Raw genomic sequence first — 13635 nt, forward strand, 5'->3', positions numbered from 1 at the left:
CACCTCCTCCCAGCACTCTGCGCACCCCCCACCCCCCCCCCACCCGCCAGCTCCCTGCCCCGTCTCCCGGTTCCGGTTCTGGGATGGTGGGTGGGGGTCGGTCCAGCTCTCCAGCGGCGGCGCCGAGGGTCTAACCCAGCCCAGCCTAACCAATGTGCAGACTACTGTACAATTTGGGAGTCCTGAACAGATAGTCTAAACACTGGGTAGACGGAGTGGAGGTGTCCTCTGGTGCATCCAGGCAGCAGTGTCTGTCCGTCCGTGGGAGCTTCAGTCCCATGTCCTGGAGATCCAAGGCCCCCAGCCCCAGCCCAGCCAGCCCGTGGTCCCCTCTCTGCTCCCGACTCCCCTTCTGCCTCCTTTGACGTGGCAGGGGTGAGCGGGAGCTTCGGCTGGAAGGAGGGGCCTGGGGAGGGGGCCGGCCAGCAGGAAGGGAGGGGTGGGGGGAGGAGGCCGCTCCTACCTAGAGTCCAACCCCAGAGCGCAGGGCGGGTGGTGGCGGGGCCTCCCTCGAACGCTTCCAGATGTTCTCTGGCCGCGTGTGCAACTTCCTCCTCTCCTCCCCCAGCCGCCCTCTGGAGCTCCCGGCCACCCGCCTGGCATAAAGAAGGCTTTATGTGGCCGGATGGGCCAGGCGGGGGTGGGGGGCAGGAGGAGGTGGGCAGGATGGCGCCAGGACTGGGGAGCAGGGTCCTCCTCAACCCAGCACCCCCCGCCCCCTCTCCCCGGCCCAACCTGAGATCCTGGATGAGCTTCATGCCCAAGACTTGAGTCCCTGAGATCTACACAGGCATCCCCCGGCCACAGCACGGGTCCTGAGGTGTGGGCACACAGGGTACCAGCAGCGGAAACCCTTCTCCTCCCAGAGCCCCATCTAAGTGTGCACACAGGCCTGGCTCCCATGTGCCCATCCAAGATACACAGATACATGTTTACGGCATGACAAGAGAAAACAGGACCAACACGTAAAAGAAAGGGGGCCTGGAACAAAGAAAAGATGGGGAGGGTGAACCAAAATATATGCCAACCTTTCTAGGGAGTGAGCTGTCTAGTTTGGCCTTATTGCTTCTTATGATAATGAATTCCCTGTCACTGGGGGTGTGCAAATGGCAGGGGAACCATTCCTTGTCTGAGACAGACATGTCTGTCCTCCCAGACAACTACAGATAAATTTAACGTGTTTGACGCATGCAACAAACCATCTGCGTATAAACACGTGTGCCCACAGCATGCCCCCCCAGGCACGCTCCATACAAACACAGATGTTTACAGTTGTCGCGCACACCTATGAGAGTGGGCACACATCCACCTTGACACGCAAACATGCTCACAAGGACCCATGGCCATGCTGGGCATCTCCTCGGGCACACATGCGCACACACACACCTGGGCAACACAGACAGACGGGTGCACATACACACGGGCCACAGGGTCCATGCTTCGGCGGGCGTGTGTTTGCACAAGCACACAACTGCACACATGTTGCACACACAGACATACCATCTCCAGGCTTGTGCTGTGCCCCTGATTGCTAACACACGGACGGCTGGGGGCGGGTGGTGTGGGCCGAGCCAGCTCTTTGAAGCTGCTGGAGCTGGTGCCCCCCCCCCCCCCCACTGTCTCCACAGTCAGGAAATGAAGTCAGCAGCTTAGCCAAAGCAGGTCTCATTGGCCAGGCCGGGGGCGAGAGAGGCTTGAGTGTGAAGTCCCTGCCGATGGCTGGCCTGGATGGTATCCAGGGCTTGCTTGGGGTGGGACTGGGAGCCCCCCTCAGTCTCACCCCCCTGCACTCTTGGGCTCTGGCACGTATGCAGGGGTGGTGGAAATGGCTTGAATGCCGTTGGGAACGAGAGGCGCCTGGGAGGCCCTGGGCTCCATGGCCAGGCTTTCTTCAGACAGCACCCGTGCTGTGCCCCCGAAGCCCAGGGCCATTCTGGGGCCCCACAGCCCCAGCCTGCCCTGCCCCACCACATGGAAAACCCTCTTAGGTTGTGAGGCGTAACAGGGAGCAGTGCTGACCTCGCCCATCACCCCCACCTCTCTCCACAGGAGAAAGAGAAGAAATACATGCTCTCCGTGGACAACCTGAAGCTACGGGACGTGGAGAAAGGGTTCATGTCAAGCAAGCACATCTTTGCCCTCTTTAACACTGAGCAGAGGTGGGTCCCCAGACTTCAAGCCCCCAACCACCCTCACTGAGCAGAAAGGACAGAGATCTGCCCCGAGCCCCACGGCAAGTCATTCCTTTGACAAATATTTAGTTGGTCACTGGGTGAGCACCTGCTCTGCCAGGCCCGGGGATCAAAGAAGAACCCTTCAGGCCTGGTCCCCTTCTTGATACTCAGTGTCCAGTCGGGTCGGTAACAGTACCAGGCCTCTCCCTCCCAGGCCAGGGCCAACTCCTGCGGGCTTCCCCTTACTTGAGATGAGGGATCAGTTGGGCTTCCGTCAGAGAGGTCCCCAGGAAGGCAGGGGGAGCCAATGGGTACTGCATGGTCAGGGGTGCCCCTCTTACGAGGGCTCACCCCCCCCTTTTTTAGTCCCTTTCTAATAGAACATTTGACTACTAATCTCACTGAGCCCTCACGAGGACCCAGGGAAGCAGGAGCCATCTTATTAACCTATCTTCCAGGCGAGGAAACTGAAGCTTGGAAGGAGAGGGGACTTGCGCAGGGTCACACAGCTGGAAAATGAGAAAGCCAGGCCTGGACCCCAGGCGTGATGCCTCCAATCTGCGCGTGCCCTTAACCACCTGCATGAATGGGTTTCGAGCCTTCTCCCCTCCCCGCCTGCCCCACCCTGCAGGAATGTCTACAAGGATTATCGGCAGCTGGAGCTGGCCTGTGAGACACAGGAGGAGGTGGACAGCTGGAAGGCCTCCTTCCTAAGGGCTGGCGTGTATCCTGAGCGTGTTGGGGTGAGTGGTGGCGTGGCGGGGGCAAGTGACTTCCCAAAGGGGCCCTGAGTCACCATCCTCAGGAATGACATGTCACAGTTCTGAGCGCTTCTGGGGCTCAGAAATAGCATGGATCCTCCCCTTACAGAGTGAAGCCTTCCTCCCGTCCTCCAAAGCCAGTTTTTCGTGACCCTCTGCCACAGATGGCACTTCCTGCATCCCCTTCGTATCACGGTGGCTTTTTGTGGCTACCTTCACTTTCCTCCTCTCTCTCACCGAGGCGATGTCTACAGTTGCCCTAGGGTTGGGGTTGAGTGCCCTGGATTCACTTGCCTTTTCCTTTGTGTGTGTGTCTGCTTCGGCTGTGCTTGCTGATGGCGGCGGTGGTGGCGGTGCCAATGCCGGTGTCATGACCTCTATGGCTTTGGTGTGGGCCTCCCAGGACAAGGAGAAAGTGAGTGTCCCCCCTCCCTCGCCCTCTACCAGGTATCTCCAGCCTGGCAGCAGTTCTGGCCAGCTCTTTAGCATCAGGAATTGACCCTGGAAGGTCTTTCCTAATTGATGGACTGGGAAACTGAGGCAAATTCTAGGCACTGGACTGAGAGCCGAGATAAGGCTGAATGAGGGTCTGGGATCCTAAGAGGCACAGGGGTGGGTAGAGTGCAGACGCAGTATGTTTGGGGGAGCCGGTGTTTGTTCTCTGTACAGCAGTGTTCCAGGCACCCTTGGAGGGGCCGAGACCCTGGGGGTACCTGGAACCTGGCTGCGAGGGCCCCGCCACCCTGATGCCCTCTCTTCTCAACGGCAGGCCAGCGAGACTGAGGAGAATGGCTCAGACAGTTTCATGCACTCCATGGACCCGCAGCTAGAGCGGCAGGTGGAAACCATCCGGAACCTGGTGGACTCATACATGGCCATTGTGAACAAGACCGTACGGGACCTCATGCCGAAGACCATCATGCATCTCATGATCAACAATGTAGGTGCAAACACTTCGTGGCCAGGGGTGCTCTCTGGGGACCAGGGAGGCATTGGCCAGGCTGGCCTGGGGGAGGCACAGCCAGTCCCTGGGGATTGGGTCTTGCGAGGTAGATATAGGTCCACACCAGAGCTGTCCAAAAGAAATATAATGTGAACTTTGTACATTATATTGTAGAGTCACATACTCAAGTTGTTCCAAACATGCTTAAATGTTTCCCAAAAGGAACCAGGAATCACATCTTTAGGGAACCCCCAGACCATGTTTTGAAATGCATGCCCCGCAGAATGGCTTAATGAAAAAGCCTGGCCCCCAGAGAATGAAAACTGTGCCTGAATGCTGGTTTTGCCACAAATTCTGTTTGACTTTCAGTAAACTACCCTCTCTGAGCCTGTTTCCCTATATGTAAAAATATGGATAACAATAGAGTTGAAAAGGAATATAAAGCAGAACAACACGGTGCCTGGCACAGAGGAGGTGCTCAGCATACATTTGTAGCAAATAATTGAGACACAGGCCTATGGCGTAAAAACCTCAGCGCCTCTCTGTGAATATCCAGGACCAGGGTCAGGTAGCACAACCGAGAATAAGGAACATATTAACCCACCGCCTACACAGAGACACATTTCACCCAATCCAGGCACCACCTGACACCTGTTACTCAAGGGCTCAGAAAATTTTAAACTGTCATCTACCTTACTTTGGTCCCCTGGAGTGCACAAGTCCTTGGCAAAGGTATAACTAACTACCCCATCTTATAGATAGGGAAACTGAGTCTGAGACAAAGCTGAGTAACTACGTGTCCTCGTTGCATGATAGGCCCTGAGTGCCTTCCCATATCTATGACCTTGAACAGGTCACTTTTCCTCTCTGGACCAACTGAGAAAAGGGCAAAGAGGGAGGCGGGGAAGCCGGGTGAGATGCCCGAGTTCTGGCGGTGGCAAAGCCAGGACCCGGGGAGCTCCCAGCCCAGCGTGCCGTCCTCGCGAGGGGCGGCCAGAGCCGTACAGGCGTCAGGTCCCAGCCCGTCCTTCTCTTCGCGTGCCCGCAGACGAAGGAATTCATCTTCTCGGAGCTGCTGGCCAACCTGTACTCATGCGGGGACCAGAACACGCTGATGGAGGAGTCGGCGGAGCAGGCGCAGCGGCGCGACGAGATGCTGCGCATGTACCACGCACTGAAGGAGGCGCTCAGCATCATCGGCGATATCAACACGACCACTGTCAGCACGCCCATGCCCCCGCCCGTGGACGACTCCTGGCTGCAGGTGCAGAGCGTACCGGCCGGACGCAGGTACCAGGGCCGGCCCCCACGGCCCCAAAGCCCCCCAGCCCGGGGCCCGCGGGAGGAGGGCCGGGACCGGGCAGTGGCGCGCCCGCGTCACCGGAACGGCTCCCACCTGGAGCAGGGGGCGGGGCTTAGAGATGGGCGGGGCTTGATGCGGGGCGGGGCTTGCCGTGAAGCGCTGGCTGCGGGGCTGGGTGGAGCTGGAACTTTGGAGCCACCGGAGGCGGGGCTTAAACTCCGGGAGCGAAAAGGATGCTGTGGGGCGGGGCTTCCGCGCATGGGCGTGGCCGGCGCTGGGCTGGGGCGGGGCCTCAGGGTGGGGCGGAGCAGCTCAACTCCCCCCTCCTTGTCTTCCGCGCCCTGTCGCACGCAGGTCACCCACGTCCAGCCCCACGCCGCAGCGCCGAGCCCCCGCCGTGCCCCCAGCCCGGCCCGGGTCGCGGGGCCCTGCTCCTGGGCCTCCGCCTGCTGGGTCCGCCCTGGGGGGGGCGCCCCCCGTGCCCTCCAGGCCGGGGGCTTCCCCTGACCCCTTCGGCCCTCCCCCTCAGGTGCCCTCGCGCCCCAACCGCGCCCCGCCCGGGGTCCCCAGGTGAGTAGGGGCTGAATACGGTAGGAGAGACCACCGGGCGGGCGTAGCTGGGAGGGAGGTGTGGCCAGAACCGGCCCTCTCCATCCAGGGCGCTCCGACGTGGGTGCAGGAGCCACGGGACGAGTGGCCGAGGGCTTGCGGAGCCTGCCCCCCAGGGAGCGCTGAGTCCCGGAGGTGGTCCTTTCTGGGGAGGGGGCCGTGGGACTCATCCCACCTGCCCCCTTCTTTCCAGCACTTGCATGGCGCTTCCCTTCCTTTTCCCTCCTCTCTCCCACACGTTGCATTCCTCCTCCTTTCTCCTGGCTCTCCTCCTTTTCCATTCTGTTCTCAGTTCCTCTCTCCCAGCCCCTTGTGACCTGCCTCAGGTCTGGGGAACTCTGAACCCAGATCCTCTCCAGATGTGGAGTTTTTCCACTTACATTCAGGGCTACTCTGAGTCCTGACTCTTTGAGCTGTCCCAGGGGGTGCCTGGCCTCTGGCCCACAGGAACAGAGGCCAGGCTCTGACTGACCAGCAAGGTGTATGATGTGTGTGTGGGCGTGCACACGAGTGTGAGTGTAAGAATGGCATCCAGGCACGGACTAGCATACGGAGCAGTTGGGAAAGGGGCCTGGGAGCCATGGGGCAGTCTAATGGCTTTCTTCTATGGCTCTGCCTCTGGCCCTGCCTGGCCTGGACCAACATGGTGGGTGCTGGGCAGGAGTGGGTGAAGCCTGCCCCATTCCCAGAGATTTCCAAGGAAAAGGCTTCTGCTTCCTCCCCTGGATTTGCCTCTTGATTCATGACCCTTTTTCAAGGAAGCTCATTCTGATATCTCAGTCCCTGTTTCCACTGGCCACGTCCCTTGAGGAAGAACACATCAGACCAGTAGCATCTACTTGTGTTTCCAAAAGGCTGGAGGGGTAGGGCCTAGTCTTCGTGGGTCTAGCCTCCATGAACCCCAAAGGAAGCCGAGATGGGACTTGCTTCCACGGAGATCTGATGACCAAAGCAGATGGGGTAAAGCAGGCAGCGGGGTATTGGTCAAGAGCACGGGTTTGGAGTCCAGAAGTTCTGGTTCATCCTAGGCTTTAGGCAAGTCACTTTCTCTTCCTGGCCCTCAGTTTCCCTCCTACCACATGGTATTTAACATTCTGCCTTTCTCCCAGGGCTGGTGTGAGGATCAAGGGAGACAGTGACTATAGTGAAGCCGCATGAATTGCAAATGTGGCCATAGGAACGCTTTGCTAACTTCCCTCGTGAGTTCAGATTCTTAAGGGTATTTGACATGCCCAGGTCTGCGCTGAGGGGTGACATATGGGAAGAGGAAGATTTGGCGCCTGCTCTAACTCCAGTCTTGGTAACACACGAGAAACACTTGGCAAGTCCCGGCCCTGCCTCGGGGAAGAGAACAGTCTGGGAAGCTTCAAGACAGATTGACCCGGGGGAGGACCGGGGGCTGATGGAGTTAAGACTCAGGTGATGAGGAGTCAGGGACATCTGAGTACGGAGCGGCGGTGTGGTGCGGGCGAAGGTTTAACATGGGATGTCTTGAGGAGAGCAGCTGGCCAGAGAAGGGCGAAGGTAGGAGGAGGAAGAATAAGAAGAGGTTGCTCTGGGTACGGTGGGGCAGGCTGCAGAACCTTAAAAGGTCACAGAAGAGTTTATCTTCTTGGGACTCAATGCTGTGGGGACTAGGCAGCCATGGAAGGTTCTCGGGCAGAGAGATGGTCACTGGACCCTAAGAAAGCAAGCCCTGTCTCTTATGGGAACGTTGCAGGGGGCCCTCTGAGCACGAGTGTGCAGGGAGCTGGTGCAAATGCCTCTTGTGTATGGGCGAGCTTCTGTGTTGTGACTCAGCCCACGCGTGTGCTTCAGTGTGCCGAGTGGTTGCATGCCCCAGATCCGTGCTGCACGCGCCAGCCAGTGAGGGTGCTGGGCAGCGGGAGGTGGAGGAGGTGTGTGCGTGTTGTTCGTGGGCATGTGTGTCAGCGTGTGCATGCGGGGCCGTGGGGCCTCCCAGCATGTGTGTGCACGCCCAGGCGTGTGCGTGTGCGTGGCCCCGTCCCCAGGCCTGCCACCTCCGTGTGTGTGAACTGCCATGTTGATTTCGTGCTGTCTTTCAGAATCACTATCAGTGACCCCTGAGGAGCGTCAGCCACGGTAGGTGCACACACGCCTCTGCCCGCTGCATGAACGGTGTGTCTGCCCCCGCTGCACCAGCTCCATACTGGGGGGCACACCTGGGACCTCAGAGCCAGGCTCCCCTCCCTCTCCCTTCTGCAGCTCCAGACTTATTCTTTCCTCTTTCTGTCCTCGCTGCCAGCTGGCTCTCTCACCTCCCTCATAGCGAGCCTCGGGACTCAGTGCCACTCACCTCCATGGCTGAGCCTGGGGAGCTCTTGGGACAGGCTCCGCGCCCAAGCTGGCGGTCACGGGTGCTCTCGGGAGCCATCAGAGAGGGCAGAGAGCTCATGGTTGATGGTGTAGAACCAGGGAATTTGGAGGGGCTTGTGCGTGGGTCGGACTTAGCCAGCCAGAGGCCAGAGGCCTTGGAACTTCGTCCTGGGGGTCCCACACTCGCTCCCCAATCGGAGACATGCTTTTGGGGCAGGGCAGAGGAGGGCCCGGCCACACCTCCTCTTTCGTGCCGGCCGATGAGCAGCCATCGGGGGGTGAAGGCTCTGGTTGGTTGCTGCTTTCTGAAAGCTGGAGGGCCCTGGGCACAGTGTACAGGTGAGGCAGGGGCACACAGGCTGTCTCCCTCCCTCCTTGGTGTTGTCATGAAGGCATGACAAACGACAGTGTCCTCGGCCCCAGGTGAAGCACCATAGCTAGCCCACAGGCTCGTGGGCCCGGGGCCTGGTGCTCCTGGGGTGACCTACGCTTTCCGGCCAAGGGTACCACAGTGTCCGCCGACCTAGGCAAATCAGCTTCTCTGAGTCCCACTTTGGCTGGGCTGCATAGTCACCCAGTGACCCACCTGCCACTCTGTCCCTGCCGCTGACTCTTGCCCTTCTGCTTTTCCCCAGCAGGAAGGGCCCAGCCTCACCTACGCGACCTGTGGTCCCCCGACCAGCTGAGGCTCCCCTCTTAGACTTATAAGCCTGTGGCCACTGGCATCCGGCTTACCTGACCTCCCTGCCTCCCCAGGGTCCCTTCTGAGGACTCTGGGTTTTCTGCCCACCCAGAGGGGCCTCCAGTGCTCCCTCCAGCCATCCTTTTAGCTTTGCCCTCCTGGTTCAAACAGTGTTCTTTCTCCTCCTGTCTCCCTCCGTGAGGACTGGTGGCTGTGGCCTGGGGCTCGCGACCCCACACTCCGAGGCTAGAGATGGCTCCGGGCCAGTACATTGGAAGACGGGTGGGGTGGGGGTAGCGGGAAGACAGGGGGCGCCGAGCATGTGCCTGGAGCTGTGGGTGCACTGCCTGGTGGTGTATGAGAGACCAGCGTGCGTGGCAGGGGGAGTGCCGCCCCGGCCTCCCCCCACCCCCAAGACCCCTGGGAAGCCGTGGCCCCCACCCACCTCCAGGTCCTCCCGCCTTCCCTTTCTCTCTCCTCCATTCCAGAGCCCTCCTCCACACCCTCAGCTTCTTCTCCCCCCTCTCCCCCCCCCGCCCCCCCCCCCCGGGCTTGGCTGCCCTTGCCTTACCACTTCTCTTCCTCCTTCTCTCCGTTCTCTCTCTGCTTTCTCTCCAACTGCCAGCCGATCGGGTCAGGCAAGTCCATCCCGTCCTGAGAGCCCCAGGCCCCCCTTCGACCTCTAACCAGATCCCTCTATTCCTCGGAGACCTCCCTTTCCAAGCCTGCCTGGACGGCTGTTCTGTGACTTAACAGTGGCTCCCCAGCCCCAAAGCCTCCCCCTTCATCTGTGACTTAGTCTGTTGTAGTGGTGAGCTGACACATCCAGGCGTGATGATGTGGTGAAAACTTGTGCCCCTCTGTGGTATTGCTCCTACCCCGTTCTATAAATAAGTATATAAATACTCATATACACACACACACACACACACACACACACACACACATATACGGCCGCCACAGCCTCGCCTCTAGTGTTCGCAATCAGTCATCATGCTGTCTGTGAGGAGTCTTGTGGCCTAACCACCAGGGAACACTGTCACCCTGACATCCCCCTCTCCAAGGTGTGCCACCTCGGATGAGCCTCCCTGTCGCGCCTCGCCTGTGGACAGCCACTTCTCCGTCCTTCCCCGCCCGAGCCCGGGGGAGCTGTCCCGGCAGCTGTGTGGCTCTCTACCACCGGTCTTGCTGTCTCTTGGCTGAGAATAAAACCCATTTCTGGATGATGGGAAGCTGCCCTCTGTTGGTTTATGTTCTTTGTGGAGTTCAGGGGAAGGGGAAGGCTTAAACACTGGGACACGGGTGGGGGAGGGCCCAGCCGTTGCTAGGGTGCTGTAAGGAGTGGCAAAAAAAGGTCCCATCCTTTGCAAGCCCTATTGGGAAAGCACCTGGCAGGGCAGGGGTGGGGGTTGCGGTTCAAAGGTTCTCATCCCGGGAAGCCAGCTCTCCCCATTGCAGGGCAGGGGGGCACCGACTCAGCCTGGAGGAAGGAGGGGGGCACTGGCACACACTGTGGATGCACAGGACAACAGGCCAGCAGAGGGGCAGGGTGATGGGACGGAACCTACCTGAACTGGAAGGCACCACTCTTACATGCTGGGACCCTGTTGTCCCTCCCCAGGATTAGATCAGGCTTCTGAGCCTCAGGGCCTCTGACCCTCTGGGCCATTAGGACAGCAGTGCCCCCTTAAGAGTCCCAGGGAAGGGCCTCTGGGATCCCCCAGACCTCCCCCAGCAGCATGGGGGTGAGACAGGCCCAGCCCATCTCTAACAGCTCCGCTCAGCCTCAGACACGCTGGGGCTTCACTCAATCCGGAAGCCTGCCCTCTGCTGACAGGATCTGCTCCCTGTCCCGTGCCCACCGCGCACACCCCAGCACCTGGTGGCCAGGGACTGGAAACAGCACACGCACGGCGGAGCAGTATGGCTACATCCGTTTATTTATTCCGAAATAAAACAGGAGTCGAATCACCTGGGCTAAACCCTGTCCCCACCTCCTTATGGTCTTCATTTGTCCTGTTATGCTATTAATAAATAGGTTTTCCCATTTTTCGGATACTATTAACCTCTTCCCCATTTGTCAGCGCAACCTCTATGATACAGGGGGTGTTGGATCCCCAGAATATACAATATATTACACAAGTACAGTATAATACACTGAGGAGGGAGCCCACCCCGCCACCAGCTTAGGGCTTTGCCTGGCCTTGGAAAGGCCCTGGAGAATGCCGCCCAGTCGTCTAGCTGGACAGGGGGGAACTTGTGCCTCAAAGTGCCTCTGAAGAGAGGATGCATGAGCCCCTCTGAATGAGGACTGCTTGGTGGGGACTGCTTGGTGGGGATGAGGAGGTCATCAGGGAACCCCTGCTCCCCAAGAGAGGTTACCTCCTAAATAAACTTTAACTTATTGAGCCTCTGGCTTTGTGTTTTTCTGGAACCACGGAGTCCAGATATAAAGATCCAGCTCTCACCAAGTGGCAAAGTGGTCTGCACCTGTTTGTTTCTCCCCATCAGGGGGCTTTTTTTTTTTTCACTTTTTTTTTAGTGGGCTTTTCATAACCCTAAATAAGCTATTTTAATTTATTGAGTCTCTGGCTCTTTGTTTTTCCGGAACCACGAAGAGTTCAGATTTTAAGATCTGGCTCTTGCCTGTGTGGCAAGGGGGTCTGGCTATTTGTTTCTCCCCATTAGGGGACTTTTGTTTTTTAATTCTTTTTATTCTTTGTTTTTTATTTTTTTTTAGTGGGCTTTTCATAACCCTAAATAAACTATTTTAACTTATCGAGTCTGTGGCTCTTTGTTTTTCCGGAACCACGACGAGTTCAGATATAAAGATCCGGCTCTTGCCTGTGTGGCAAGGGGATCTGCAGCTATTTGTTTCTCCCCATTAGGGGGCTTTTTTTTTTTTAGTGGGCTTTTCATAACCCTAAATAAACTCTTATCTTATTGAGTCTGTGGTTCTTTGTTTTTCCGGAACCACGAAGAGTTCAGATTTTAAGATATGGCTCTCCCCTGGGTGGCAAGGGGGTCTGCAGCTATTTGTTTCTCCCCATTAGGGGGCTTTTCTTTTTTTTTTTTCTTTATTTTTTAAATTTTTTTTCATTTTTATTTTTTAGATTTTTTTCTTTTTTTTTCTTTTTGTAATTTTTTTCCTGTTTTTTCTTTTTGTAATTTTTTTTCTGTTTTTTCTTTTTTAAATTTTTTTCTGTTTTTTCTTTTTGTAATTTTTTTTTATTTTTTTAAATTTTTGTGTTTTTTTGCTATTTTTTCTTTTTTAAATTTTTTTTCTGTTTTTTCTTTTTGTAATTTTTTTCTGTTTTTTCTTTTTGTAATTTTTTTCGTTTTTATTTTTTTAAATTTTTTTCTGTTTTTTCTTTTTGTAATTTTTTTTGTTTTTTCTTTTTGTAATTTTTTTTTATTTTTTTAAATTTTTTTGTTTTTTTTTGCTATTTTTTCTTTTTGTAATTTTTTTTGTTTTTTCTTTTTGTAATTTTTTTTGTTTTTTCTTTTTGTAATTTTTTTTTTTTTAAATTTTTTTGGTTTTTTTTGCTATTTTTTCTTTTTTAAATTTTTTTTCTGTTTTTTCTTTTTGTAATTTTTTTTGTTTTTTCATTTTGTAATTTTTTTCGTTTTTATTTTTTTTAATTTTTTTTATTTTTTTAAATTTTTTTGGTTTTTTTTTGCTATTTTTTCTTTTTGTAATTTTTTTGTTTTTTCTTTTTGTAATTTTTTTTGTTTTTTCTTTTTGTAATTTTTTTTGTTTTTTCTTTTTGTAATTTTTTTTTATTTTTTTAAATTTTTTTGTTTTTTTTTGCTATTTTTTCTTTTTTAAATTTTTTTTCTGTTTTTTCTTTTTGTAATTTTTTTTGTTTTTTCATTTTGTAATTTTTTTCGTTTTTATTTTTTTTAATTTTTTTTATTTTTTTAAATTTTTTTGGGTTTTTTTTGCTATTTTTTCTTTTTGTAATTTTTTTGTTTTTTCTTTTTGTAATATTTTTTTGTTTTTTCTTTTTGTAATTTTTTTTGTTTTTTCTTTTTGTAATTTTTTTTTATTTTTTTAAATTTTTTTGTTTTTTTTTGCTATTTTTTCTTTTTTAAATTTTTTTTGTTTTTTCTTTTTGTAATTTTTTTTGTTTTTTCTTTTTGTAATTTTTTTTGTTTTTTCTTTTTGTAATTTTTTTTTATTTTTTTAAATTTTTTGGGGTTTTTTTGCTATTTTTTCTTTTTGTAATTTTTTTTGTTTTTTCTTTTTGTAATTTTTTTTGTTTTTTCTTTTTGTAATTTTTTTTTATTTTTTTAAATTTTTTGGGGGTTTTTTTGCTATTTTTTCTTTTTGTAATTTTTTTCCTGTTTTTCCTTTTTGTAATTTTTTTGGTTTTTCTTTTTGTAATTTTTTTTATTTTTTTAAATTTTTTTGTTTTTTTTGCTATTTTTTCTTTTTTAATTTTTTTTTTCATTTTTTTATTTTATTTTTTTTTTTTTTAATTTTTTAATTTTTTAAATTTTTTTTTTTAGGGTGCTTTTCATACCTATAAATAGACTATGTAACTTACTGACCTTCTGGCTGTTTGTTTTGCCTGTGTGGCAAGGGGGTCTGCACCTATTTCTCCCCATTAGGGGGCTTTTCTTTTTTTGTAATTTTTTCTTTTTTTTTTTTAATTTTTTTTTTTAGGGGGCTTTTCATACCTATAAATAAACTATGTAACTTATTGAGCCTCTGGCTGTTTGTTTTTCCGGAACCACGAAGTCTGCACCTATTTCTCCCCATTAGGGAGCTTTTTTTTTTTTTTAATTTTTTTTCAATTTTTTATATATATATATATATTTTT

At 52.7% G+C, this 13635-nt stretch overlaps 1 protein-coding gene and 1 long non-coding RNA gene across 13 annotated transcripts in view; both read left to right on the plus strand.

Moving 5' to 3' along the window:
- DNM1 (dynamin 1) overlaps positions 1-10041 on the plus strand; it is a 44302-nt gene extending 34261 nt beyond the window's left edge. For 4 of the 12 annotated variants that reach the window (XM_082695757.1, XM_082695761.1, XM_082695753.1 and 1 more), the window contains 6 exons: positions 2050-2159; positions 2806-2929; positions 3705-3875; positions 4927-5168; positions 5536-5751; positions 8763-10041. In XM_082695757.1, the coding sequence (XP_082551883.1) occupies positions 2050-2159; positions 2806-2929; positions 3705-3875; positions 4927-5168; positions 5536-5751; positions 8763-8835 (936 nt within the window). In that variant the 3' untranslated portion in view covers positions 8836-10041. Of the gene's footprint in view, positions 1-2049; positions 2160-2805; positions 2930-3704; positions 3876-4926; positions 5169-5535; positions 5756-7856; positions 7894-8762 lie in introns of those variants that run through there. The other 8 variants (XM_082695763.1, XM_082695762.1, XM_082695759.1 and 5 more) reach the window with 6 other exon arrangements.
- A 689-nt stretch (positions 10042-10730) lies between these two features.
- LOC309846593 lies at positions 10731-12344 on the plus strand. The gene is made up of 2 exons (XR_014302009.1): positions 10731-10827; positions 10894-12344. It is a non-coding gene; the product is annotated as an uncharacterized lncRNA (long non-coding RNA).
- The last annotated feature ends 1291 nt before the right edge of the window (positions 12345-13635 follow it).

The sequence above is a fragment of the Mustela nivalis genome (assembly GCF_964662115.1).
Source record: "Mustela nivalis genome assembly, chromosome: 13".
In the NCBI taxonomy this organism is placed as follows: Eukaryota; Metazoa; Chordata; class Mammalia; order Carnivora; family Mustelidae; genus Mustela; species Mustela nivalis.